At 48.0% G+C, this 27,617-nt stretch overlaps 1 protein-coding gene across 1 annotated transcript in view; it reads right to left on the bottom strand.

Moving 5' to 3' along the window:
- The window catches only part of kif19 (kinesin family member 19), a 69,501-nt gene extending 66,087 nt beyond the window's left edge, over nucleotides 1-3,414 (bottom strand). Inside the window, exons 1-3 of the mRNA XM_084002123.1 lie at nucleotides 3,200-3,414; nucleotides 3,073-3,157; nucleotides 946-1,026 (exon numbers count right to left, since the gene is read on the bottom strand). Of these exons, the coding sequence (XP_083858249.1) occupies nucleotides 946-1,026; nucleotides 3,073-3,111 (120 nt within the window). The 5' untranslated portion in view covers nucleotides 3,112-3,157; nucleotides 3,200-3,414. The remainder of the gene's footprint in view (nucleotides 1-945; nucleotides 1,027-3,072; nucleotides 3,158-3,199) is intronic.
- Nucleotides 3,415-27,617: the final 24,203 nt, after the last annotated feature.

Raw genomic sequence — 27,617 nt, 5'->3', positions numbered from 1 at the left:
TATTATGTTTATCTGTTCACTGCACCTGATTTTTTCACTTTTCAATTTGCACTTTAATTTACTGCCATTTATACACTTTATACATTTTATATTGCTCTTTTTTATATATTGTTTCTTTACCTATTGTGCTCTTTATCTTTAGTTACACTGTGTGTAATGCTGCTGCTACACTTTAATTTAATTTCCCAGCTTGGGATCAATAAAGTCAGTCAGTCAGTCAGTCAGTCAGTCAGTCAGTCTGTCTGTCTATCTAGCATAATACAATTTCATTACGAACAGAACTGCCGCTGGTCAAGTTGCATTGTGGGTAATGCGCCAATCATCCTGGTTCTGCTGCATCCATTCCATTTTTTGGAACTGCTTAATGCGAGTCTGACAGTGTTACGGACAAGCGGCACTAAAACGACGCAGCACTCTTTCAAACAATTAACTGAGAGAAAATTGTGGCATAATTGTGCTGTGAATCCATAACAGTGATGATAACCACTTGCTGCCCTTTGTTATTATACAAGTCCGACAAACACGAGGAGACCGAACTACCATCAGCACAAGATTTTTTGTTTGGTCGAAAGCATCACGCAGCTCTGCAGTCCAATTAAAACCCGGGCATTCACTATGGCGAAGCTTTCAGTCATCTGCTTACCAAAGAATTTCTTTAGAAAGGTCACTCTCTCTGCTACAGGTCTGAGTCATCTGGCTTTCATTTACAAATGCAATGTGACATTTGAGCTTTACAAATGAGTTTTTTTTTTTTAAGCTTTAGCGAGGTCCCAGCAGACACCTTATCTGTGCGACCCTGTGACGGGCAGGAAGAGGGCTCTGAAACAGAGACAGCCGACATGAGCATGCACGCTGACCCCGTCACTCTGGTGCATGCATACTGTATGCACAGAGAGGTAAACAGGTTACTGACACGGACAAAAAAATAATGGACGGCTGGCTCACCTGGTCGTCCACTCTGTGGGCCATGATCGTAGCTGCCTCCTCCTGCTCTGCATCATTGAGCGGTCGGATCCTCAAGGCAACCTGTGGCACATAGTGGGAATTTAGTCCTCCTCCTTCAATTTATTAATCACAAACATGTTCTATTTATTGAAATGACCATTTAGAAAATGAATGACCTTATCCTTGATGGGTTGGAACAACAGTGACAGCCTTAACAGCACTAGCTTCTTGCTAGAGTTGTAATTGAATATGTACATATATTTGTTTTTAGACCTGTTCTGAGCTGAAAGAAAGTGTGGTACAGGAGAAAAATGGGGTTTATTTTTTAGTTGCAGTAATTGTGTGACATTCTTGAAACATGCAGTTTTCTTGAAGAGGAAGTCCAATAATTTGAATCTGTTGACAAATTGTGAAAACTAGGTGAATAACGTCTGCTGTGGCCTGAAGTCGCTTGGTCAAGTCTTAGGATATAGCCCTTCTTCAGGATTACATCAAGATTATTTTAGTTTGAGATTTATTACAAAATGCAGTACAAAAAAGGCAGATTTAGAATTTGAAAGTGAGGCATATAACCAGGTTGGGAAGGTTTATTAAAAAAATACACTACGGATCCAATCTAATTGAAGCTTCATCCAGAGTAAGGAATAACCGTCTATATCCTCATTGAACAAGAAGCACAAATTCATGGAAGCACAATACAATACAAACGATACAAACGATGCACATTTTTGGTACATTTCTGAATGTCAAGCACAGGATATAAGATTAGATAATGAAGTATGCCCTGGGCTTAACCCAATCCTATTAACTGCCAGGCATTTTTGCATATTATCCTGGTTTTCACATGTTTTTCTCTTTCTTGTTTTCAGTCCCACAGGTCACACATGCAAGTTAGGTAAATGATAACAACTATACCATATTCCAACTACCATAGATGCAACTGCAGGTATAAATGTGCGTATGTGTGCGGACTGGAGACTGCCTTCTGTCGAGCACATGCTACAATAAGTCATTACCACCACCTTCAATGTGATTAATAGGTGTAGGAATGGAATATAGATGGGTGAAGACTGACTATCCAATTAAACTCCATATCCCGCTTTTAATCACTTCATGGCTGATTAATGTCAATCTCTCCTCCAAAAATGAAAGAAAGTAATTGGAGTGCACTCAAACAGACACCTGTAATTTCAGAGGGGAAATGATCCTTCCCTTAAGAACACTATTTGGCATATATAAAATCCACTAACAATATATTAATATGACATGAATACACTAATGCACGGCCACCCTTCTGTTATATGTCCTTATCCTGTAGGGTTTCTTTCCAAGAACAGGCTGACATGCGTGTGCAGTTAAACGGGGAATGCGAGGGCATAATAAGCGTCAACACCCTGTAGAAAGTGTATTACATGCTGGACAAGGGAGAGGCCGGGCAACCGAAAAAGCCACTTCAATTATTCAGATATGAGCTGCACGAACACTGAAGTGCAAATCGTGTAAAGCCGGGGAATCGAAAATACAACACCAACAATGGACACAGTTAGGAATATAAAAAGAAAGGTAAGAAGGAAGGATGTGTGTTATTACTGATCTGTAACAAAATTTTGTAGGATTGGGGAGGGTTGGGAAAGGGAGGGAATAAGTGGTTGTTGTTTTTGGAAAAAAAGCTTATTTTTCATTGTATGTACTTTTACCTGTCAAATGAATAAAAACATTAAAAAAAAATTTTTTTTTTTAAAGGAATATAAAAAGAAACATCAAATATTTTTTAAATAAATATAAATTTAAATAAATATATTTTTTTAGAAACAGAATAATACCCTTTATTAGGTACACATTTACAATGAAATGCAAACTGTTCAGCCAAAAGTTCTGCTTTTGTGATGTCTAAATGTTGTTATAATGTTGGAAATGGGGTCTTAGTGGGTGCTGGTCTAGTACTGGACTGCATCGTTATGGTCTTGAGTCTGTTCTTTCTGGGTTTTTTTTTTTTTTTAAATCTGATTCCATTTTTCTTCGCCTTCCAAGATAGAGAGTTTTTATGTTTACTCATGTGGCGATATTAACAATTGGACACAAGTCAGAAGCAACCTTGAACGCTACATGGGTGCAGAGTGAACTCACCGTTAGTTGGTGGTCCTTGGATTCCCCCGTGTCCTTCATGGTCACCGCAGTCAAGAGTGAAGAAGAACGTCAAACAGTGTCAACGGCAAACGGGACACTGGACCATCCTCCTCCATGTCGGTACCTGCATGCCACCTCCACTGAAGAAAACACCTGCGCACGCACGCACACACGCGCACCCTCAACAAGTAATGGACTCCTGGCGCCGTTGTAAAGGTTAGTACTGCCGAGCTAAACCTGGCGTCGTGTCGTCCTCACGTGATGTCCTCTCGTTTTGCTACCAGTTCCTGCGAGTTATCTCTTTCTAAAGTGTCAACGGTCCGCCGAGAGAGAGAGGCGGTGGGTAACACTGGCAGTGGCCCACCTGCTACAGTCACTTCCCCCGTCTGTACTCGCTCCTCTCCGCCGTCCTGCTGCTCCGCGTTGTATGCGAGTGCGCGTGCGTACACGTTGTTGTGGAGACGGAGACGCGCGGAGTATCAGGCTAACGACAACACTTCATACTAGCTGAACGATACACGCTGCAATTAAAACTTTGCCCCAAATTAGTGGTGAAGCATAACCAACAAAACTACATTTACTCAAGTACTGTACCGCCTACTTTAAAAGCACTATGTTGAGGACCCAACATAGTGCTAAAGGCTTTAGCATACATGACATTCATTACAAATGTAACTTTAGGTTAAATTGGCGTGTTAAAACTTCAGCAGGGGAAACTACCTTCAGATGCTCGGGGGCAGCGCAGTCGCTCCACTCTTTCCACCGCAGCAGACTCGCTGTGTGAGACGGACTGCGAACGCTGCTCCGCACGTTTGATGCAGGGCCGTAGCTAAGTGGGGCAGGGGCCTAAGATTATATTTACAATTATTCACTTTTGGCCAATTTATTGTTTGTTTCAATGCTTTGAAAAGCTTTTGGACATAGTGGCGGTTTGTTTTTACAAGTACAGTTTTAAGAACCCAAAAGTTAGGGGGGCAGCTGGGGGGGGGCAAGGCTCTACAGCAGGGGGGCAGCTGCCCCCCCTTGCCCCCCTGTAGATCCGCCTCAATGAGGTGCTTGTGGTTTTCCATTTATATGCTACTTTAAACCATTTTGGAAGTAAAACACTGTAAGTACTTTATTTTTACCCCACTTTAAAAGGCAGCATGTTATGAACTGCATGGATCTGGACCCAAGTGCACGACTCAAACACGAATTATAGTAAAACAAAGTCTCTTTAATGAACAGCCAGGTGCAAAAATAGTGCGAGGGGAAGGTGAGTGGTGCGAGGTCCCAGGGTCCCGAGGAGTGATGAGGGTGAAGGTATCGTGAAGTCCGTGATCCCGGATGAGATGGCATGCAGGTTTAATCTGCAGGTAAGTAGGCCGTTCGAACCACAGCGACTACGTCGGCACGGTGATCTGGGGTAGAGCAGGAGAGGCACAGAGGCATTAGCTACACAAGCTGGAATTGGACACGGAGGCAACAACAGGAACTTGGAAACTGAGTAAGCCAGGAATGAGTACAACCACGTAGACTGACGAAACGATCTGGCGGCGAACAGGAGGGAATCCAGAGCTCTTGAAGGGCGTTGATTGCAAGTGGTTTCACCTGCCTGCTGCCTGTGGAGGGAAGACCACGCCCACATGCACCGAACAGACGGGGGAGGGGACACAGGGGAACACACACACACACGAAAAGGGGCAGGGCTGCCAAGATGGGATTATGACACAGCAGGGGTTGTAGCCGATTCCGTGGTCTGTCCAGGGACCATGGTCTCTGGCACGGACCAGCGGTCACAACCACTAGGGGCACTAAAGACACTGGTCCTGACCAGCTCCTCAGTGGTCGCGACCAGTAGCTCTGTGGCACGGACCAGCTGGTCTCTGGCACGGCCAGTGGTCACAACCACTAGGGGCGCTAAAGATAACGGTCCTGACCAGCTCCTCAGTGATCTGCCCTGTGGTCCCTGTGGTCTGTGAAGCAGCTTTAGTATTTTCTCCCCTTTCCAGTCGTTTTGGCAGCATAAATGTCAGAGATCATAATCTCTTGTCTATAAAATAAACTATATCAGAATAATTATGATTAATATTGTTATTATTGATTATGAAGATCCGTGTGGTCGGGACCAGCTGGTCTCTGGCACGGACCAGTGGTCACAACCACTAGGGGCGCTAAAGACACTTGTGGTCCTTGTCATCTGCCTGTTGTCTTACCGAGTGGTCTTTGGAGTAGTTATTGTACATTTAATACACCTTCTCCCTTTTCTCATTGTGTTGGCAACACTGTGCTGAATAAATGTAAAAATAAATAAAAATAATAATTTTGTCTGACAAATATTTTTAATATTAATAGAAATCATAATAGAATAGAAATAACTTTATTGTCCGCGAAGGGAAATTTGCCTTGGGCACAGTGCTATAATTTGTTGCTTCACAGAAACAACACACACAAAAAAACAATTATAAAAACATCTCAAAATATGGAACACACTACATTTTAACAGTTAAGTTGTTCAACAGCTTGATTGAAGTCAGGACAAATGATAACTTCAGTCTGGCATACGGAGTCTTCTTCCTGATGGCAGAGTAACAATGATTAAATTATTAGTCGTAGTTGTAGGACTACTACTATCGATTATGCAGGTTTGTGTCTTCCTGACTGGTTTAAACTTTACCAATGTGTTGCATTTTAGCTTGTCACATTACCCTTTGTATCAAATCTTGATCTAGAAACTAATGTCAAATAAATGTAGTGGAGGGAAAAAAATGTAGAGTTGAGTGACAAAGCAACAGCAATGGGAAATACAAAAATGTAAAAGTTTAATTAAAAATTCAACTTAAGTAGCCTACAGTACAGTAACAAAAGTAAGAGTTGAATTTTTTTGATTGATCCAGCACCTAATCACTCAATGATCATTCCAAGGATTTTTTCTGCATAAACCCTGGAAAAACCCTCCAATCTCAGCAGGATGTCAATTGTCGTCTGCATAAAATAAAACATTTTAGTTCAGGACAACATAGGAAAAAACAAACAAACAAGAGGACACATTACCAGCTTCATTAATGTTAAATTAACAGATGTAATTATATGTATGGGTGATCAAGTAACAGTAAGCTACATTCTGTTAGAATGGTGACATTTATGGATACCTTTATGGGCCCTAGTTTCGTGGCGCAGTGCAGGGTGGCGCAGCCTGCGTAATGCAAGTTTCGATCAGCGCAGCCTTGCACATTGTCAAGCATTTAGTACACAGCCTTGCGTAGTGGAGAAAAAGCAAGAGGTAGTCGCTGTAACGTCTTTAGCTTGCTGGCATATTTATTCTCGTTTTTACATTCACTCCCGCCTGGAGAGGTAGAACTGGCGCTTCAGAGAGCGTGGTTACGTCACATCCTGTGCGTACCGTAAAGATCAGAATGCCACAATAAGGTACCGTAACATACAGAGTAAGGGCGCCATCAAATCACAACATTTAACACCCCCACAGCTCAAATAGGTTACCTTGCAGGAAAATACAATTCAATACAAGAAAAAGAAAATACAATAGGGACCAAATGGTTTCCCTTTCTCATTTGTAAACAATTTTTGGCTAGTGCAATAGTGCCTTGATTATCCTCGAACACCTTTGTTTGTGCATATGGGTATTTATCAATGCCTTTTAGTAACTGCTCTTGGTAGATACATTTTTGCATGGCTGAAGCCAGAGACATGTACTCTGCCTCGCATGTAGATAAAGCAACAGTTGCTTGCTTTCTTGCTTTCCATGAGATCAGAGAACTCCCTTCACTTAGACTGGCACAATACCCTGATGTGCTTCGCCTGTCTGCCACATCTGACGCCCAGTCAGCATCACTGTATACTCTCAAACCTAGTTTTTCTGTCTCATTTCTTTTGAAACATAACTCCTGATCTGCTGTACCTTTGAGGTATCTGAAAACATGTTTCTGTCACGGTTCCGCTGTGGCAGACTGGTTGTGTGTGTTTTCCCTGTCTGTTTTCCCCCCTCCTTTTCCTCCCTCACCAGCTCCTTCCCTGTGTGTGTCCGGTGGGCGTGGCGGCGGCAGTAGCAGAGCGGCGCACCTGTCCCTCATCATCATCATCACCCGACTATATCAACCCGGTCTCTCCACAACTTCAGCGCCAGATTATTCCGTCTATCACGGTGATCGCTGGTACCACGTATCTAAGTATCTACGTACGCTGTTGTACTTTTTGCTCATTCTAATTCCTGTTGTTTCTGGCTCATCCTCCAGAGAATCTCCGGTGCGCCTCCACTCAGTTTTCCTGCTCGCCTGCCTGCCTGGCCTCCTCGCCTGCACTAACCAACAACCACTTCTGTGCAATAAACCTTTTGCTCCCAGACGTTCAGTCTCCGGTCTCTGCCTTCGGGTCCACTGAAAACTTAAACCTGACAGAATAATCTGGCCAAATGGATCCGGCAGAGACCGAGCACCTCCGCAACGCCCTTTCGGCTCAGGGAATAATGGTCGGCCAACATGAGCAGGCTCTCCGTGAGATTATGGAGGCACTACGTGGGCTGACCACCAGTGTGACTCATCTTGGCACTCGCCTGGACCAAGTGTGTAGCCAGCTATCGGACGTCGCTTCAGGAGCTAACCCCCTGCCGCTACCAACTGATTCTCGACCTGCCCCGGTGAATATTTCCCCTTCTACTCGTGAGCCTTTCATTCCCATTCCAGCAAGATATTCCGGGGAGTTAGGTCAGTGTGGGCAGTTTCTACATCAATGTTCCCTAGTTTTCGACCAGCAGCCCAGCACATATGCTACTGATCGCGCTAAGATAGCTTTTGTTAAGAGTTTATTAGCTGACAGGGCATCCCAGTGGGCTGTAGCTGCCTCTAAATCTCAGGCCCCTTTTTGTCACTCCTTTAGCCTATTTTCAGCCGAGCTACTCAAGATTTTTGATCAACCAGTACGGGGAAGGGAGGTCTCTAATCGGTTGTTAGCTCTCAAGCAAGGAGTAGATTCTGTAGCCGACTTCGCTGTTAATTTCAGGATATTGGCTGCGGAGACGGGGTGGGATGAGGCTGCGCTTCAGGGAGTGTTTTTACGGGGATTGGCCGACAACATCCAGGATGAGTTGGCTGCCCGTGATGACACTTCATCGCTAGAGGAATTAATTTCGTTAGCTATCCGGTTAGATAATAGGCTTAGAGAGAGACATAGGGAACGATCCCTTAGGTCCCTTCCTGCTTCCCCTCAGCCCAGAAACCCCCCAGCTGTGCCTTCCCGTCCCGCTGCTACTCACTCCCCCCCAGCCCCGATGGCGGAGGAGCCAATGCAGCTTGGCCGGATGCATCTCGCCCCAGCTGAGCGCCAACGCCGACTTGTGGACGGGCTCTGCCTATATTGTGGAGAGGCCGGTCATGGCCTCTTCCTCTGCCCCCTTCGACCAAAAGCCGGGGCTCATCACGCGGCAGGGGAGCGCTGATGAGCCGAACCACCACTGCTACCACCTCCCCCCTCTCGTATCCTGCTTCAGAGCACCCTCTCCTGGTCTCTTCAAACCCTCTCCCTGTCAGTGCTCATCGATTCGGGCTCCGACGACAACTTTATCGACTTGGACACAGTGGATCAGGCTCACATCCCCACACTCCCTCTTCCTGTACCTAAGGAGGTTTTCGCACTCGACGGCAGACTGTTGGCTAAGGTAACGCACCGTACTGTCCCTCTGACACTTCTCCTGTCCGGCAACCACAGTGAGAGGATTCAGTTATTTGTAATCCCCTCACCCCAGTCGCCTCTAGTTCTCGGCCTCCCATGGTTGAGATTGCACAATCCCCAAATTGACTGGTCTACATCGAGGATCAGGGGCTGGAGTGTGCACTGTCATTCCAACTGCCTCCACTCTGCTGCCCCCTCTGGCGCCCAAGTACCCCTTCCCTGTCCGACACCTGCTGACCTCACCTCGGTTCCTCCTCCCTACCATGACTTGGGTGAGGTTTTCAGCAAGGACCGTGCACGGTCCCTCCCACCTCACCGTCCGTATGACTGTGCAATAGACTTACTTCCCGGTGCCACACTTCCGTCCAGTCGTCTCTACAATCTTTCCTGGCCGGAGCGGGGGGCCATGGAGGTTTACATTCGGGACTCTCTCGCCGCAGGACTCATCCGTCCCTCTTCATCGCCTGTGGGAGCAGGTTTCTTCTTCGTGGGAAAGAAGGATGGATCGCTCCGTCCCTGCATTGACTACAGAGGTTTGAATGACATTACTATTAAAAACAAGTATCCTCTACCCCTCATTGACTCTGCTTTTGGTCCCCTTCACCAGGCCACAATCTTCACCAAGCTGGATTTACGTAGTGCTTATCACCTGCTACGCATACGAGAGAATGATGAGTGGAAGACGGCATTTAATACTCCCCTGGGACATTTCGAGTATTTGGTTATGCCTTTTGGACTTACCAACGCCCCAGCAATGTTTCAGGTGCTGGTGAATGACGTTCTCCGCGACATGCTGAGTCGTTTTGTTTTTGTCTATATTGACGATATTCTGATTTTTTCCCGCTCCCTGCAGGAGCACATTCAGCATGTCCGGACCGTTTTGCAAAGACTTTTGGAGAATAAACTGTTTGTCAAGGCGGAGAAATGCCTCTTCCACTCAACCTCCGTGGAGTTCCTGGGCTTTGTGGTCGAGCAGGGGCAGCTGAGGGCAGATCCTTCCAAGGTGCAGGGGGTGACCGACTGGCCTGTTCCCGAGAGCCGGAAACAGCTCCAGCGCTTCCTGGGATTTGCAAACTTCTACCGCCGCTTCATTCGGAACTACAGCCGGGAGGCTGCTCCACTCACTCGGCTCACCTCCACCAAGCTCCCTTACTGCTGGTCACCTGAAGCGGAGGCGGCGTTTGCCCGTTTGAAGGAGCTGTTCTCCACGGCTCCGGTGCTGGTACACCCGGATCCGGGCCTCCAGTACGTCGTAGAGGTGGATGCCTCGGACTCCGGGGTTGGAGCTGTGCTGTCGCAGCGATCTCCCCTGGACCAAAAGCTTCATCCCTGCACCTTTTTCTCCCGTCGCCTCTCTCAAGCTGAACGTAATTACGATGTGGGGAATCGGGAACTGCTGGCCGTCGTCCTAGCGCTCCAGGAATGGAGGCACTGGCTGGAGGGAGCGGCTGTTCCTTTCCTCATCTGGACCGATCATCGCAACCTCACCTATCTTCGCTCGGCTAAGCGGTTAAACTCGCGCCAGGCTCGCTGGGCGTTGTTTCTGGGACGATTCCGTTTTACCCTCACCTACCGCCCGGGCTCCAGGAACACTAAGCCCGACGCTCTCTCTCGCCAGTTTTCCCCCTCCGACGAGCAGGGCGCTGACGAGTCCATCATTCCCTCACAGTGGGTTGTGGCTGCTGCCAGATGGGACATTGAGCGCTCCGTCAGAGCGGCACAGCGCATCCACCCTCCCCCAGACGGCTGTCCGCCCAACAGGATGTTTGTCCCGGATCCCTCCAGGTCCCGGGTCCTCCAATGGGGACATTCGTCCAAGCTGGCGTGCCATCCTGGTTTTTTGAGAACGTTATCTCTCGTCCGTCAGCGGTTTTGGTGGCCCACGCTTTATGCTGACACTAAGGAGTTCGTCTCTGCATGCTCCGTCTGTTCCCGCAGTAAAGCCTCTCATCGTGCTCCAGCCGGCTTACTGCGACCACTCCCTGTTCCTCACCGACCCTGGTCACACATTGCCGTGGACTTCGTCTCGGGACTGCCTCCCTCTGAGGGTAACACTGTCATTCTTACTATTGTGGACCGTTTCTCTAAGGCTGTCCATTATGTTCCCCTACCCAAACTCCCCTCAGCCTTGGAGACCGCTAACCACCTGGTCCTGAATGTGTTTAAACTCCATGGTCTCCCCCTGGACATTGTGTCAGACCGGGGCCCACAATTCATCTCCCAGGTCTGGAAGGCTTTCTGCTCAGCCATCGGAGCATCGGTTAGCCTCACATCAGGCTATCACCCTCAATCGAACGGACAGACGGAGCGGGCTTCAGGTTCCGGAGCGGGTTCCAGTACCTGGTGGACTGGGAGGGTTATGGTCCCGAAGAGCGCTCCTGGGTTTCTCGCTCATTTAATATGGACAACACCCTGCTCAGTGACTTTTACCGACAGTTTCCAGACAAGCCTGGTAGGGTGCCCGGAGGCACCCGTTAGGGGGGGGGGTACTGTCACGGTTCCGCTGTGGCAGACTGGTTGTCTGTGTTTTCCCTGTCTGTTTTCCCCCTTCCTTTTCCTCCCTCACCAGCTCCTTCCCTGTGTGTGTCCGGCGGGCGTGGCGGCGGCAGTAGCAGAGCGGCGCACCTGTCCCTCATCATCATCATCACCCGACTATATCAACCCGGTCTCTCCACAACTTCAGCGCCAGATTATTCCGTCTATCACGGTGATCGCTGGTACCACGTATCTAAGTATCTACGTACGCTGTTGTACTTTTTGCTCATTCTAATTCCTGTTGTTTCTGGCTCATCCTCCAGAGAATCTCCGGTGCGCCTCCACTCAGTTTTCCTGCTTGCCTGCCTGCCTGCCTGCCTGGCCTCCTCGCCTGCACTAACCAACAACCACTTCTGTGCAATAAACCTTTTGCTCCCAGACATTCAGTCTCCGGTCTCTGCCTTCGGGTCCACTGAAAACTTAAACCTGACAGTTTCACTGTGTTCCAGTGTTCTAGTGTTGGTTCATTAAAGTGTTGGGATAGCTTACTAACCACAAAACTGATGTCTGGTCGAGTACAGGTGGATAAGTAAATCAGGCTACCCACTGCCTCCCTGAACCTTCTAGGATTTTTCTGCATCCTCTGTGTACTCTAGTTTAGGCTCACATGGAGTCTCTCTGGACCTGCAATCCTGCATTTCAAATCTCTCTAGAATTGTGTTAACATATTTCTTTTGAGACATTTTGACTTTACCATCTGTTCAAATTTCAATTTTCTGGGAATCAAAATCGATTCCCAGAAAATGATTCAACTTTCCTAGATCCTTCATTTGAAATCTTTCAGTGAGCATCATTTTTACTCTGTTGAGTACACCCTTGTTGCTAGCTGCTATGATGAGATCGTCAACCCATACAATTAACATCACCTTCTCATCATGTTTCTCTCTTGAATACACACAATGATCAGCGGGATTCTGTACAAAACCATTCTCAGTTAAACATGTGTGCAACATTGCATTCCAATTTCTACCGGGCTGCTTCAAGCCATAGAGAGACTTGTGCAATTTGCACACAAGCTTTTCGCCTGTGGCTGACTCTTTCTCATAGCCTTCTGGTTGCTCTATGTATATTTCACAATCAATCGGTGCGTGCAAATAGGCTGTCTTTACATCCATTTGGTGCAGCACTAACTCCTCTTGTGCCACCTTTTGCATGATCACTCTCACACTCGTCATGTCTGCTGTGGGTGAGAATGTCTCCTCGTAGTCAGTCCCTTGTTTCTGACTGTAGCCTTTCGCTACGAACCTCGCTTTGTATTTATCCGAACCATCAATGTCACTTTTAAGTGCATAGACCCATTTTCCCCCCACTGTCTGTTTGCCCGGTGGCAACTGGGTGAGGGTGAAGGTCTCGTTCTCCTCCAGTGATTTCACCTCATCATCCATGGCATTTTTCCATTGCCTTGACCTGTTTGACAACATGGCCTGTTTGTATGTTTGAGGAATGTCACATACTGCTCTGTAGCAAGAGTCCACGCATGTTTGCAGTTTGTCCACTGTATCCTCAGTCTCAAACTCCTGTAAGTGAACAGGTCTCCTCCTATTTCTCGGTGGGTTCCTTCTGTTTACAGTCTCTGTGACTCTACCCGGTACATTTTCAACATTGTCATCATCACCAACAGAAATGTCTCTGTCATTTACCCTGGGGTGTGGCCCCCCATCACCATACCCCATGTATGACTCACATGTTTGTGTTTCCTTTTCTGTTACCGTTTTGGTTGTAAACTTAACCAATCTGTGTTTCTGAACCTTCTCTTTCTCTGGGTAGTACACCAGGTAGGCTGGACTGTTTTTATCATAGCCCACAAAAACACCTTGCTCACACCTAGGGAAAAGCTAGCTAGACCTAGCTTCCTTTTTGCTTGCTGCTGATAAGCATAGCACACTGATCCAAATTTTTGCATTTTGGAAATGTTTGGTTCTTTCCCTGTGAACAGCTCGTATGGCGTTTTCTGCGTGTGCCTACAATAGCATCTGTTCCTCACATAAGCTGCTGTACAGCGTGGTTCCATAGCTTATTAGGTAAGTTACTCTCCAACAGTAAACATCTACCCATCTCATAAAGGGTCCGCCACCCTCTCTCGGCCGTGCCATTTTGGTCGGTGAATAGGGTGCAGACGTCTCATGTCTAATCCTATTCTTGATTAACAGTGCTTCGAACTCTCTGCTTGTGTACTCAGTCCCATTATCGGACCTGATGCACCTGACTTCACCGATTGGTGCTACATCTGCTAAAAACCGTTCTGTTGCTTGCACTGCATCACTCTTGGACTTTAGAAAGTACACCAGCATAGTACCTGAGTAGTCATCAGTAAAGATTTGAGCATATTTGTGACCATCTATGCTAGGTGTTTGCATGGGACCGGCAATTAGTCCAGTGTGGACTAATTCTAAGGGTTTCTTAGCCCTCCTGTCAGGCTCCCTGTTTCTCATCTGCGTGAATTTGCCCTTTGTGCACACTTCACATAACTGTGCTGGTCTAGCCACACTCCCCCTTATCTCCATGCCTCTCACTACACCTTGTAATTTCTGCACATCTTCATAATTACAATGCCCCAAGATTTCGTGCCAGGTTTGTACATCATGACATACTTTACATTGATCAACATCATCTTGAACAGTAGGCAAGTAATACAAATTACCACTTTCGTGAATGTCGAACCTGCTACCGTCCCTTGTGACCATGCAATTGTCCCCTTTCTGGAAGGTGATCGTCGCTCCTCCATTTGTGGCTCTCGCCACCGAAAAGATGTCATGCAGGTAAGAAGGCATGTATAGAGCATCCCGCAGCTGTGCTCTGTGCTGTCGTCCCGCGCTGTCTTGCAGACAGATCATCGCCGTTCCTCTTCTCTGTACTATTCCCGTGCACTTTGTTGCATCAGCTAACTCCACTGAATGAGAGTCAGGTTGAAAATTGTCATCAAAACTCTTAAACTTCTCTATGTCATTCACAATGTGTGACGTGGCACCTCCGTCCACCATGATGCCTTTCATCTTCACGTTGCCTGGTGGTCTCTCACTCTTTGTGTTCTTTGCCTTGAAGAAATGGTCCTCCTGGTCGCTGTCCCGCTCCTCTTGGACCTTTCTTGCGCCGTCTCGTTCCCCCTTTTTCTTGCACAGGGATTCTTCGTGTGTATTACTTTTACAGTAACCACACCACACTTTTCTGGTACACTTTCTCGCTTTGTGGACCTTTATTCCGCACCTGTAGCACGTCACATTGGCATCTTCATCCTTCCTGTTGCCAGCGTGTGCCTTGGGTGGACCTCTGCCTTGTTGTTTAACATGTGTCTTCATCACATTATCGGTAGACTCTGTCTTACTCATTTTCTCACTCTCTTCATAAACCGGCAGTCTCCTTTTAAAGTCTGCAAATGTCACATTGTCTTCATTTTGTGTAACATGAACTGCTATGGGTTTGAAGGAGTCTGGTAGCCCATTTAGTACCATGGCTACAGTTAATCCATCACTCATGGTTTCACCAGCATCTTTCAGGGCCATCATTATGTTCTCTGCCCTTATGATGTAATCTGTAACACTCTCACCTTCTGCCATGTGTAGCTTGGTGAATGACGTGTAGAGGTTGATGATCCTTTGCTTACTTTTCCCCGAGTAGTGTTCCCTCAGTATTTTCAGGGCCTTTCTGCCATCATCCGCTGCTTCGTGTCTTATTATGGACAGGCCTATGTCATCAATCAGTCGGATCAGCTCAGCATAGCAGTCAGTATTCTTCCTTCTGTCCGCTGCTATCTGATCTGCATTGCCGCCGGTTAGCTCATTCAAAATAGTCTCTTTCAGAAGTCTAAAGAATTTTAGAATGTGTAGATGACCAATGAACCTCGTTTCCCACAGGTCATATCTGTCTTCTGAGCCGTCAAAAAGAAGTTGTGGAGCCGGCGCTGCCATTCTGTTAGTCATCGAAAAAAGAAACTTCTTCGAGCTTTACTCACTTTAACTCTAAACTTCTTCCGACACGCTGTCCATGTGTCCAACTTTGCCTGGGCCCATAACCTGTCAAGCATTTAGTACACAGCCTTGCGTAGTGGAGAAAAAGCAAGAGGTAGTCGCTGTAATGTCTTTAGCTTGCTGGCATATTTATTCTCGTTTTTACATTCACTCCCGCCTGGAGAGGTAGAACTGGCGCTTCAGAGAGCGTGGTTACGTCACATCCTGTGCGTACCGTAAAGATCAGAATGCCACAATAAGGTACCGTAACATACAAAGTAAGGGCGCCATCAAATCACAACATTTAACACGCATGGTCAGTTTTAGAGTTCTCAACGGGCCTGAAAATTACGACCCAACCCGGCCCGTGGCTTTTAAAGCCCGGACCCGAACCCGGCTCGCGGCCTGACAGTGAATTCACCTGCGGCAAGTTTACTTTTCACCAACTCCATCTACTTCTCCAGGCTCAAGGCGTGCACGCAGCGGCGTCAGGTCTGCCCCCGCCCATCTCCATGATGCACGTTACACGCAGCAGCCAGACTTTACGGTGAACAGCAGCGATGATTAATACTTTTTTTTTTTTTTTTCACTGAGCGGAAAAAATTAAGCCCGAGGTGCGACCCGACCCGAGTCACTTATATTTTAGACCCGAACCCGCGGTTCCCGTCGGGTTTGTCGGGCCGACCTGACCCGTTGAGAACCCTAGTCAGTTTGGCAGTTTGGTGGATCGCCTGCGCAGGGGGAGGCGTCACAGATTCAGCTTGGCGCTGTGGCAGTTTTGTGGCAAAAAGAAAGAGAAAGAAAGAGACTGCGCCGAAAGCCCGCCAGTTCCAACCTGGTCTACTCTTGGCATAAGGTGAATTACAGCTGGCGGAGTGGCAGTTTGGCTCACGTCACCAAGACCTCACAGGCAGGTTTCCATAGTTCCAGGCACATTCAACTGCAATAAATAATCACAACAAACACTATTTAATGCAACTAATTGAATCAACACGTGCATTTATATCTATATAGATTGTCCCGTCACATCTGACGTCAGATCAAAGGTGGATGGCACACGGAACGGAAACTCAGCGTGACTGCATTAACACAGCTGAAACTTGGACATCTCGGACCAAAACACCTCCCTGTCTCTCTCCTGTTTTTCATATCTATCAACTCCTAATAAAATGCGTCGATGCCTGAAAAAATCTTTTCTCTGAAAAAAAATACAGCAGCTCGTGCCTGGTCTCGCACCTCCGCAGCCTCTGTGTCCGTGGAGAAACAGCGAGCTCGAACCGGAATTGGGGCTGCAGCTGGTCTGAGCGGCATGTGAGGTCCCGGTGTCCCGCCGTTCTGATGTTGGACGGGGAATCCGGTGCAGCTGTGGAGCACAGATGATGAAGACGGTGATGATGATGATGAATGGCCCGGCCGGCTCGTCTATTATGTCTCCTGCTGCGACCCTGTTTTGTGATAGACATGCCTAAAATGTGCCTACAATTTCTATAGTGATATAATATCGGCATTATATTTATTATGACTATACGCACGCACAGCACGTGATGAGCGTGGTGGGTGCGGCGGCGCTGCTTCTGTCATTGGGTTGTCAAGTGACGAAACTTGCACTGAACCTCGCCTGGCGCATTAAAGGTGAGGAGAGGAGCTCATTTGATTGGTGAAGATCTGAATCGGCTGTGTTAATCCCACTCCATGCCTTGTCTCCTCCTAGTCTCCCACTCACGCCTTCGTCTCCTCCCTCTTTCCCACTTGCGCAGGTGGGAGTGACGGGAGGCGTGCCTGCTCTAGACTGCGCGGTGCACGAAACTTGCAAAGTCCAGGCGGACACACCCCGTTGGCGTGGCGCAGGTGCGCTGCGCACTGACTGCGCCTGGTCTACGAAACTAGGGCCCTCTGTCTTTGTTCAACTAAAATTGGAACATACCTCTGGCACCATGACATCAATGATGAAGTCAATGGTTGGTAGGAGGCTGTAATCCAACGACAATGTTGGCTTTATCACATCAATGAGGTCATTCATCTGTTGGACATAGTAAGGGTAAAAAAACATTTAATCATACACTGACAAAATTACCACTTTTAAGAAATTACTTAAAAAAAATATAACTTACATGTTTCCCAGGGTTCTGCCAAAGGAACATCCTGTTGGATTTCCTCTCCCCACTGTCCAGCATTTCTTTCAATTCCTTTAAGAATGACATCTGTTAAGAACACTGGTTTGACATTTACTGTTTATAAATTTCAGTTAGGCTATAGTCAAAGACACACAAGATGGCTCAAATCTAAAAAAAGTCTAATCACGGAAGCATATCTCGACGAATAACAATGAAAACATAATAAAAGTCAAAGATTACTTACACAGATCGTTGGAATGTGTCACACCTGGGGCATGGAGGGAGGACTCAGATGCAGGGCAGTGGCAGGAAAAAGGCTTTATTTCTAAAATAAAAATGAACAAAAAATCACTCACTGGGAGGAAAACATGACTTCACCTAAACTACAAAAAAACAACTTAACTTAGGTTTGGAGGTGACGAGGAACATGACGTGACTGGAGACAGGAACGAACTGGCACAAGACAAGGGGAGACGCAGACTTAAATACACAGAGGGATAACGAGCAACAGGTGACAACAATCAGGGACCAGGGATGACATAAGACCAGGGAACACATGAGGAAGGGCAAGTGACCTGAAACGAGAAGGGAGTTATTTTCAAAATAAGACAGGAAATGACAAGACAAAAACCCAAGACGAGACATTACCTCACCGGCGTGACAGTACCCCCCCCTTAAGGGACGGATCCCAGATGTCCCTATGGTCCATGATACGTAGGGCGGGTGGAGGGGGCCAGGAGGAGGGGCTCAGGAGGCCGGGCATGAGGGCGACCCAGCAGACGGGGTCGCTCAGGAGGCCGGGCATGAGGGCGACCTAGCGGGCGGGGTCGCTCAGGAGGCCGGGCATGAGGGCGACCTAGCGGGCGGGACCGCTCAGGAGGCCGGGCATGAGGGCGACCTAGCGGGCGGGACCGCTCAGGAGGCCGGGCATGAGGGCGACCTAGCGGGCGGGATCGCTCAGGAGGCCGGGCATGAGGGCGACCTAGCGGGCGGGACCGCTCAGGAGGCCGGGCCTGAGGACGACCTAGCTGACGTGGCCGCTCAGGAAGGCGACGTGGAGCAGGCATAGGACGACCACCGGTCGGAACGGGTGACGAGCGGACCTCCCGAAGACTGCGTGGAGCAGGCGTCGGACGGCCCCCCGTCTGGACAGGAACGGGTGACGAGCGGACCTCCCGAAGACTGCGTGGAGCAGGCGTAGGACGGACCCCCGTCGGAACAGGAACGGGTGACGAGCGGACCTCCCAGAGGCTGCGCGGAGCAGGCGTAGGACGGCCCCCCGTCGGAACAGGAACGGGCGACGAGCGGACCTCCCGAAGACTGCGTGGAGCAGGCGTAGGACGGCCCCCCGTCTGGACAGGAACGGGTGACGAGCGGACCTCCCGGAGGCTGCGCGGAGCAGGCGTAGGACGGCCCCCCGTCGGAACAGGAACGGGTGACGAGCGGACCTCCCGAAGACTGCGTGGAGCAGGCGTCGGACGGCCCCCCGTCTGGACAGGAACGGGTGACGAGCGGACCTCCCGAAGACTGCGTGGAGCAGGCGTAGGACGGACCCCCGTCGGAACAGGAATAGGTGACGAGCGGACCTCCCGGAGGCTGCGCGGAGCAGGCGTAGGACGGCCCCCCGTCGGAACAGGAACGGGCGACGAGCGGACCTCCCGAAGACTGCGTGGAGCAGGCGCGGGACGGTCCCCCGTCGGAACAGGAACTGGTGACAGGCGAACCCCCAATAGGCTGCGAGGAGCAGGTGTGGGACGGTCCCCTGTCTGGGCTGGTGCCGGACGATCCTCCGCCGGGACTGGTGACGGACGGGCCGCGGACTGAAGACCACTGGAGAGTGTCGACCGGATCCCCGACTGAAGACCACTGGCAGGTGTCGACCGGACCGCCGACTGAAGACCACTGGCAGGTGTCGACCGGGCCGCCGACTGAAGACCACTGGCAGGTGTCGACCGGACCGCCGACTGAAGACCACTGGCAGGTGTCGACCGGACCGCCGACTGAAGACCAATGGCAGGTGTCGACCGGAACGCCGACTGAAGACCACTGGCAGGTGTCGACCGGACCGCCGACTGAAGACCACTGGCAGGTGTCGACCGGACCGCCGACTGAAGACCACTGGCAGGTGTCGGCCGAGCCGCCGACTGAAGACCACAGGCCGAGACAAGGGCTGTGACCGAGGCGTGGGCTGGATGCTTGGCTGTGACCGAGGCGTGGGCTGGATGCTTGGCTGTGGCTAAGGCCTGGGCTGGATGCTTGGTTGTGGCTAAGGCCTGGGCTGGATGCTTGGTTGTGGCTAAGGCCTGGGCTGGATGCTTGGCTGTGGCTAAGGCCTGGGCTGGATGCTTGGCTGTGGCTAAGGCCTGGGCTGGATGCTTGGCTGTGGCTAAGGCCTGGGCTGGATGCTGGGCTGTGGCTAAGGCCTGGGCTGGATGCTTGGCTGTGGCTAAGGCCTGGGCTGGATGCTTGGCTGTGGCTGAGGCCTGGACTGGATGCTTGGCTGTGGCCTGGACTGGATGCTTGGCTGTGACTGAGGCCTGGACTGGATGCTTGGCTGTGGCTGAGGCCTGGACTGGATGCTTGGCTGTGGCTGAGGCCTGGACTGGATGCATGGCTGTGGCTGAGGCCTGGACTGGATGCTTGGCTGTGGTTGAGGCCTGGACTGAATGCTTGGCTGTGGCTGAGGCCTGGACTGGATGCTTGGCTGTGGCCTGGACTGGATGCTTGGCTGTGACTGAGGCCTGGACTGGATGCTTGGCTGTGGCTGAGGCCTGGACTGGATGCTTGGCTGTGGTTGAGGCCTGGACTGAATGCTTGGCTGTGGCTGAGGCCTGGACTGGATGCTTGGCTGTGGCCTGGACTGGATGCTTGGCTGTGGCTGAGGCCTGGGCTGGTGGCATGGCTGGAGCCGAGGATGGCCGGGGTTCAGGGGCGGAAACCAGGTGTATAACCCAGTCAGGCAGAGAGCCCCTGAGCCACCGCCTGAAGGAAACCAGCTCCCTAGCCTCCTTCCGGACAATCCTCCTCTCCTCCTTGGTGTCTGCCAAGTCGTGGCAGGCTTGGAGGTACTGGAGGTTGTCCACAACCTCATTGAGCTCCATAAGGGAGGTGGCTGGGTCCATGTTTCTTAGCTGCTGCTGCTGCTCTGCTGGGTCCTTACTGGCCAGTTCGTTCTGTCACACCTGGGGCATGGAGGGAGGACTCAGATGCAGGGCAGTGGCAGGAAAAAGGCTTTATTTCTAAAATAAAAATGAACAAAAAATCACTCACTGGGAGGAAAACATGACTTCACCTAAACTACAAAAAAACAACTTAACTTTTGGAGGTGACGAGGAACATGACGTGACTGGAGACAGGAACGAACTGGCACAAGACAAGGGGAGACGCAGACTTAAATACACAGAGGGATAACGAGCAACAGGTGACAACAATCAGGGACCAGGGATGACATAAGACCAGGGAACACATGAGGAAGGGCAAGTGACCTGAAACGAGAAGGGAGTTATTTTCAAAATAAGACAGGAAATGACAAGACAAAAACCCAAGACGAGACATTACCTCACCGGCGTGACAGAATGGGCCTGGGAATCCAAGTGAATAGATATCCAAGACCATATTTGCTCTTCGTGGATTTAGAACGAGCATATGGCATATGATCACACCTGGCACAAAATTGGAAATTGCTCCTGATTGGCCAGGAACTTAATCACCAACCGTTTCCTTCATTTCATTGGTTTAGAGCAGGGGTGCCCAACTCCGGTCCTGGAGAGCCCCTGTCCTGCATGTTTTAGGTTTCTCCCTGCTCTTACACACCTGATTCTAATGATGCGCTCGTTATCAAGCAACTGAAGCTTGTCACAGGTTTGAAAATCGTTCGAATCAGGTGTGTTAGAGTAGGGAGAAACCTAAAACATGCAGGACAGGGGCTCTCCAGGACCGGGGTTGGGCACCCCTGGTTTAGAGGCAGTGATCATGCAGCCATGGCATGATCGAAAAACCAACTGAAAATGAATCTTCAGTTCTCTCCAATAAGGAGTTAGACTAAGTGGTCCTGATCGATTGACACGGACCTGCATAATTGAAAGTACTACTCATACAACTACGACTAATAATAATAATTTAATCATTGTTATTATGATTTATGATTATTAAAAGTGATCAATAACATTGGATAGACAAACGATTATGGCTTCTCACATTCAGGCTATTCTGCTAACACAGTGAGAAAAGGGAAAAGTTGTATAAAAAATAAATACAAACAAACAAACACTCCACAGATGACTCAGCTGGTCCAAACAACAGAACAGATCACAGAGCAGTTGGTCATGACTACTGTGCCACTGGCCAGGACCAGTGTCTTTAGCGCCCCTTGTGGTTGTGATCACTGGTCCGTGCCAGAGACCAGCTGGTCCTGACCACACGGATCTTCATAATCAATAATAATAACAATATTAATCATAATAATTCTGATATAGTGTATTTTATAGACAAAAGATTATGATCTCTGACATTTATCCAGCTAACAGTGCTGCCAAAACGACTTGAAAGGGGAGAAAATACTAAAGCTGCTTCACAGACCACAGGGACCACAGGGCAGATCACTGAGGAGCTGGTCAGGACCAGTATCTTTAGCACCCCTAGTGGTTGTGACCACTGGCCGTGCCAGAGACCAGCTGGTCCGTGCCACAGAGCTACTGGTCGTGACCACTGAGGAGCTGGTCAGGACCAGTGTCTTTAGTGCCCCTAGTGGTTGTGACCACTGGTCCGTGCCAGAGACCATGGTCCCTGGACAGACGGAATCGGCTACAACCCCTTCTCTAAAAAGGTGTCAAATAAATGTATTTGACATTAGCATCACAATACATTACATTACCATGATGTCAATGCCAGTGTACTTTTACTTCAATCAGATTTCAAATGCAGAACTTTTACTTGTAAGAGTATGTTTACACTATGGCATGTGATATACAGTAAATACACATAGGCTATATACTACATACATGTATGAACCATATCGGAGGAGTTAATTCAGTTGCCACTGAGCAGCACCTTTGCTAGACTATGCTGAGATCTGCTGGGAGAATAAAAAATGTCTTGCAGTGTTGGCCCCCAGACTTCAGGGGCTCTGATCACAAAGAACATGAACACCTATGAATAAAGAGGATCAAGTTGTACTCAATAACAGATTTATTTAACTCACAATTAGACCCCATCGTTTTGACTTCACGCACAAAATTAAACACCATTCTCGGTGCCTGTACAATGTAACATGCATAAAGAAATGACACTTACCAAAATAATGATTGAACAAAACTGCATATATATATATATATACACATTGTATATACACACTCACCGGCCACTTTATTATTAGGTACACCTTGCTAGTACCGGGTTGGACCCCCTTTTGCCTTCAGAACTGCCTTAATCCTTCATGGCATAGATTCAACAAGGTACTGGAAAAATTCCTCAGAGAGTTTGGTCCATATTAAAATGATAGCATCACGCAGTTGCTGCAGATTTGTCGGCTGCACATCCATGATGCGAATCTCCCGTTCCACCACATCCCAAAGGTGCTCTATTGGATTGAGATCTGGTGACTGTGGAGGCCATTTGGGTACAGTGAACTCATTGTCATGTTCAAGAAACCAGTCTGAGATGATTCGCGCTTTATGACATGGCGCGTTATCCTGCTGGAAGTAGCCATCAGAAGATGGGTACACTGTGGTCATAAAGGGATGGACATGGTCAGCAACAATAATCAGGTAGGCTGTTGTGTTGACACGATACTCAATTGGTACTAACGGGCCCAAAGTGTGCCAAGAAAATATCCCCCACACCATTACACCACCACCACCACCACCACCAGCCTGAACCGTTGATACAAGGCAGGATGGATCCATGCTTTCATGTTGTTGACGCCAAATTCTGACCCTACCATCCGAATGTCGCAGCAGAAATCGAGACTCATCAGACCAGGCAACGTTTTTCCAATCTTCTATTGTCCAATTTTGGTGAGCCTGTGCGAATTGTAGCCTCAGTTTCCTGTTCTTAGCTGACAGGAGTGGCACCCAGTGTTGTCTTCTGCTGCTGTAGCCCATCCGCCTCAAGGTTCGACGTGTTGTGCGTTCAGAGATGCTCTTCTGCATACCTCAGTTGTAACGAGTGGTTTTTTGAGTTACTGTTGCCTTTCTATCAGCTCGAACCAGTCTGGCCATTCTCCTCTGACTTCTGGCATCAACAAGGCATTTGCGTCCACAGAATTCTCCTCTGACTTCTGGCATCAACAAGGCATTTGCGTCCACAGAACTGCCGCTCACTGGATATTTTCTCTTTTCCGGACCATTTTCTGTAAACCCTAGAGATGGTTGTGCGTGAAAATCCAAGTAGATCAGCAGTTTCTGAAATACTCAGACCAGCCCATCTGGCACCAACAACCATGCCACGTTCAAAGTCACTTAAATCACCTTCCCCATTCTGATGCTGGTTTGAACTGCAGCAGATCGTCTTGACAATGTCTACATGCCTAAATGCATTGAGTTGCTGCCATGTGATTGGCTGATTAGAAATTTGCGTTAACGAGCAGTTGGACAGGTGTACCTAATAAAGTGGCCGGTGAGTGTATATAGATACACACACACACACACACACACACATATATATATATATATATATTAGGGCTGTCAAAAGATTGATTTTTTTAATCGCGATTAATCGCATTTTGTCCATAGTTAACTCGCGATTAATCGCAAATTAATCGCATTTTTTGGCACATTTTTTTTTCTTCTTCTAAATGTACCCTTAATGTATTTTTTTCATATTCTTAATACTTTTAACAACATAAGGGCAAATATACTTGATTTATGAAAATGTTTATTTAACACTTCAAATATCCCCTTACCAAAACATGGGATCAAAACAGGGTTATAAGAATATATCACAAACAATTAAAGTGAACATGTCACAGGAGATAGTGTAACAGGAGATAAGTACAGTTAGGATATAAGTGCATTGGCTTGCAAGTGATATCTCAGACTGGACGTATTTCTATGGTAGCTCATTTCATACCCACAGTACGCGCAGATGACTTTGGTCTTATCGACTGAACCATCTGGCAGTCTTTTGAAGGTGAATTTGCCGTTCACAAATCGATTTTAAACGCGAGTGGACGCGCCGCTTCCCAGTATTGCACGCTTGGCGGGCTGCCACTAGAGGATGATTGACAGGCGCTCTCCTTTAAACAACAACTTTTTGCGAGCGTTCGCGAGCGTTCCCGAGGCGGCGAGTCGAGCCCGGCGCCTCTGATTAGCATAAAGTAGATTCGACTTCAACTTTAGGCAAATGAGGAGCGGCCAACTCGCGCGCCGTCTCTCGACATTCGCCGCAACGCCACCAGAATGCATTGCACGGCTTTTCACATAGACAATGAATGGGACGCGGGGAAACACCGCTGCCTGTGGACAGGCACCTTCCCTCTGGATCAAGACTACAGGTGCCACCGACGGCCATAAATCATACAATGCGCGTTTTTTTTTTTTTTTAAATACCGAGCGTTAATCGCGCGTTAAAAAAATTAACGGCGTTAAGAGGATGTTGCGTTAACGCGTTATTAACGCGTTATTAACGCGTTAACTTTGACAGCCCTAATATATATATATATATATATAAACATATATGTATACATTAGGGCCGGGACTTTAACGCGTTAATTAAGATTACATTTTTTTTTTAAATTGACACATTTTAATCGCACTTATTTCTGCACCGCGGAACGTTTCTCACTGGATGAGTTTCAGGCGAACCGACTATACTGGAGCACCAACTAGCGTTCATGACAACAACAACAACAAACCACAGTGAACATCAACGAAGTAGCTGATGAGACCGCTTTGGTTAGCCCCGTGGATGGGAAATTCTTTTATTAAAAAACGAGCGGATTTAAGCGTTGATAAGAGCATGGTTGTGTACAAGCTATGCAACAAGGAATTAGCATATCACCGCAGCACATCGAGCCTCAAGTATCACCTCAATGCAAAACATATAGCAGCTAGCGTGGGTGCTAGCGTGGTAGCTAGCGTCAGAGGGTTAACCCTCGCCAACAGAGAGGTTTTCTAATAGTCAGGGTTTCCAATGTTCTGAATGTACTTAAAAGTATTGTGTTTTACTTAAAAAAACAAAGTGTTATTTTACAGTTAGTTTATAGAAGGTCTACCTACCTACAGGCTACCTGAATTTCTGAAATGTACTATATTTCTAAATATGCTATTGCCAGAGGTGACAAGTAACGAAGTACAAATACTTCGTTACTGTACTTAAGTAGATTTTTCAGGTATCTGTACTTTACTTGAGTATTTATTTTTCTGATGACTTTTTACTTTTACTCCCTACATTTATACACTGAGTATTGCCGACAGCGACGCTTCAGAAGATTCAGAGAATCTCATGGCGTATGCGCTGTGTCCTGTGTCAACCGAAAAACCACGAGCTGCTGGCGTGATTATTCTTGATTATTCTGTCTGAACTTTTTTTTTAAACAAAATTATCAAAAGATGTATTGTGTTTCATTAACGGCAAAAATAAATTTTTTACTTGACAAACGTTTTTTGCCAGAATATTTCCGAGTGGCTATCCTGATGGGATTTATCCTAAAAATAGAAAAAGGAGACTTATCGAATGGACCTATCATGAAACCTTTTTTAACCTCTTTTTCCAACAAGGCATCCACTATTTCAGGCTCCTTTATCGCAGACAATACGTTTCTACAAGTAAAAGACACAGCAGGTAAATGTAACAGTCCAGCAAAGAAACCTTGAACAAGACCAGTCAATAAATAATTGACAAAACAACGATTTGGATGCTTCTTCAATGCTCGTCACAGCCTGGGAACATTGATGGGAGAAGACGGCTTTATTTAATTCTGCTTTCATGAAGTGGGTTCTTCTCGGGCACACAGACTTGGGGTGGGCATCCCTGCAATAGCTACAGGCATGAAGATATTTACAGTTATACATTCTACAAATATTTTCATTGAAATTATAACAAAGAGGAGTATTAGGAGTGTTCACCTGGGGGCAGGCCTACGGCTTGGGTCAAGGTTTGACGAACGAGTGCTAGCTTTGGAACACAGGGCAGTAGAGTGTGCGAGAGAGCCACAGATGGAGCAGGACAGGACTTGGTGGCCTGTGAAGTGTCTACTTATCAGCGCGAGGTTGACCACGGACCAGTTTTGGTTAAAGCATTGAATGAACATAGCAGCCTTTGCTGAAAACGACTTCTGATACTCATAGAAAAGTGTTCCGCCATAAGATACAGCTAGGTCTGCAATAATGGCAAGATGCGTATCGAGTTCAGCTCTGCGAGCCGTATAGACTTCACATATAACTTCCATGTATACACCAAAGGCTACACTGAACTCGGCAAAAGTCAGAGTCTTGGAAAGTCTAGGGTCTGCAACTTTTAATGCGACGGATATGTCGCCACAGTCCACGACGCGCCTGTCACACAGCTCAGAGCACAGCAGAATCTTAACAAGATTAATGTTGTTACCTGCTAATATCTGGCTCCTCAGATGATGAGAGATGGCAGCCGATGATGGGAAGAAAGGCGAGCTTGTGGCTACAGTTACGGCAGTCGCCAGGGTCCTCCTAGGAGTGAACTCGGGAATGACGTCATCATACGGGGCCTGGTGGTGTTGCTGTTCGCGTTCGTGTGCGACGGAGACATCTGCAGAAGTGGATGCTGATGGAGTGGTCGACGAAGATGCAGGCCTGGCGTTGTTTTCCAGCATTGAAATCATGTCATTCAAATCGCAGAGGGAGGATTGGATGCTGAACAGTGCCTCAAGCACTGGGTCACTGGGCGGAGGTACGCTTGGGCCAGAAAGAATTTGTATGTTTAAAATATGTGGTGTTTAAACAAAGTTCCCAGTATTTTGGATACAGGCCAATCACTGAGGCTGGGAGCATTTGGATCTTTACTCACCAGCTGGGAGCATCGACAGACGGCGGTGGCGGTGTTGTCATCCGGAGAAGCTTCCTCATATTGGTCTGGTTGTAGCTGCGATGGCTGGGTGCCAGCGATGGAATCAACTTGCCATGGATCGTCATCGGCAGTAGTTGAAGTCATGGCCATCAACAGGGTGAGTATTGTTACGGCCCTAGGGCCGGTGGCCCCTTCCTTTGAGGCAGGGGCTCCCTTCGCTCCGTTCCTGGTTTTCTCCTCCTCCTATCCTGTACTCCAGGTGTTGCTGCGGGACCAATCAGTGAAGGTGGAGTCCAGTATTTAGGCT

Source organism: Eutrigla gurnardus (assembly GCF_963514095.1).
Source record: "Eutrigla gurnardus genome assembly, chromosome: 22".
Lineage (NCBI taxonomy): Eukaryota > Metazoa > Chordata > Actinopteri > Perciformes > Triglidae > Eutrigla > Eutrigla gurnardus.
Note: the sequence above shows the minus strand (reverse complement) of the source record. Positions and strands in the feature narration are given on the sequence as shown.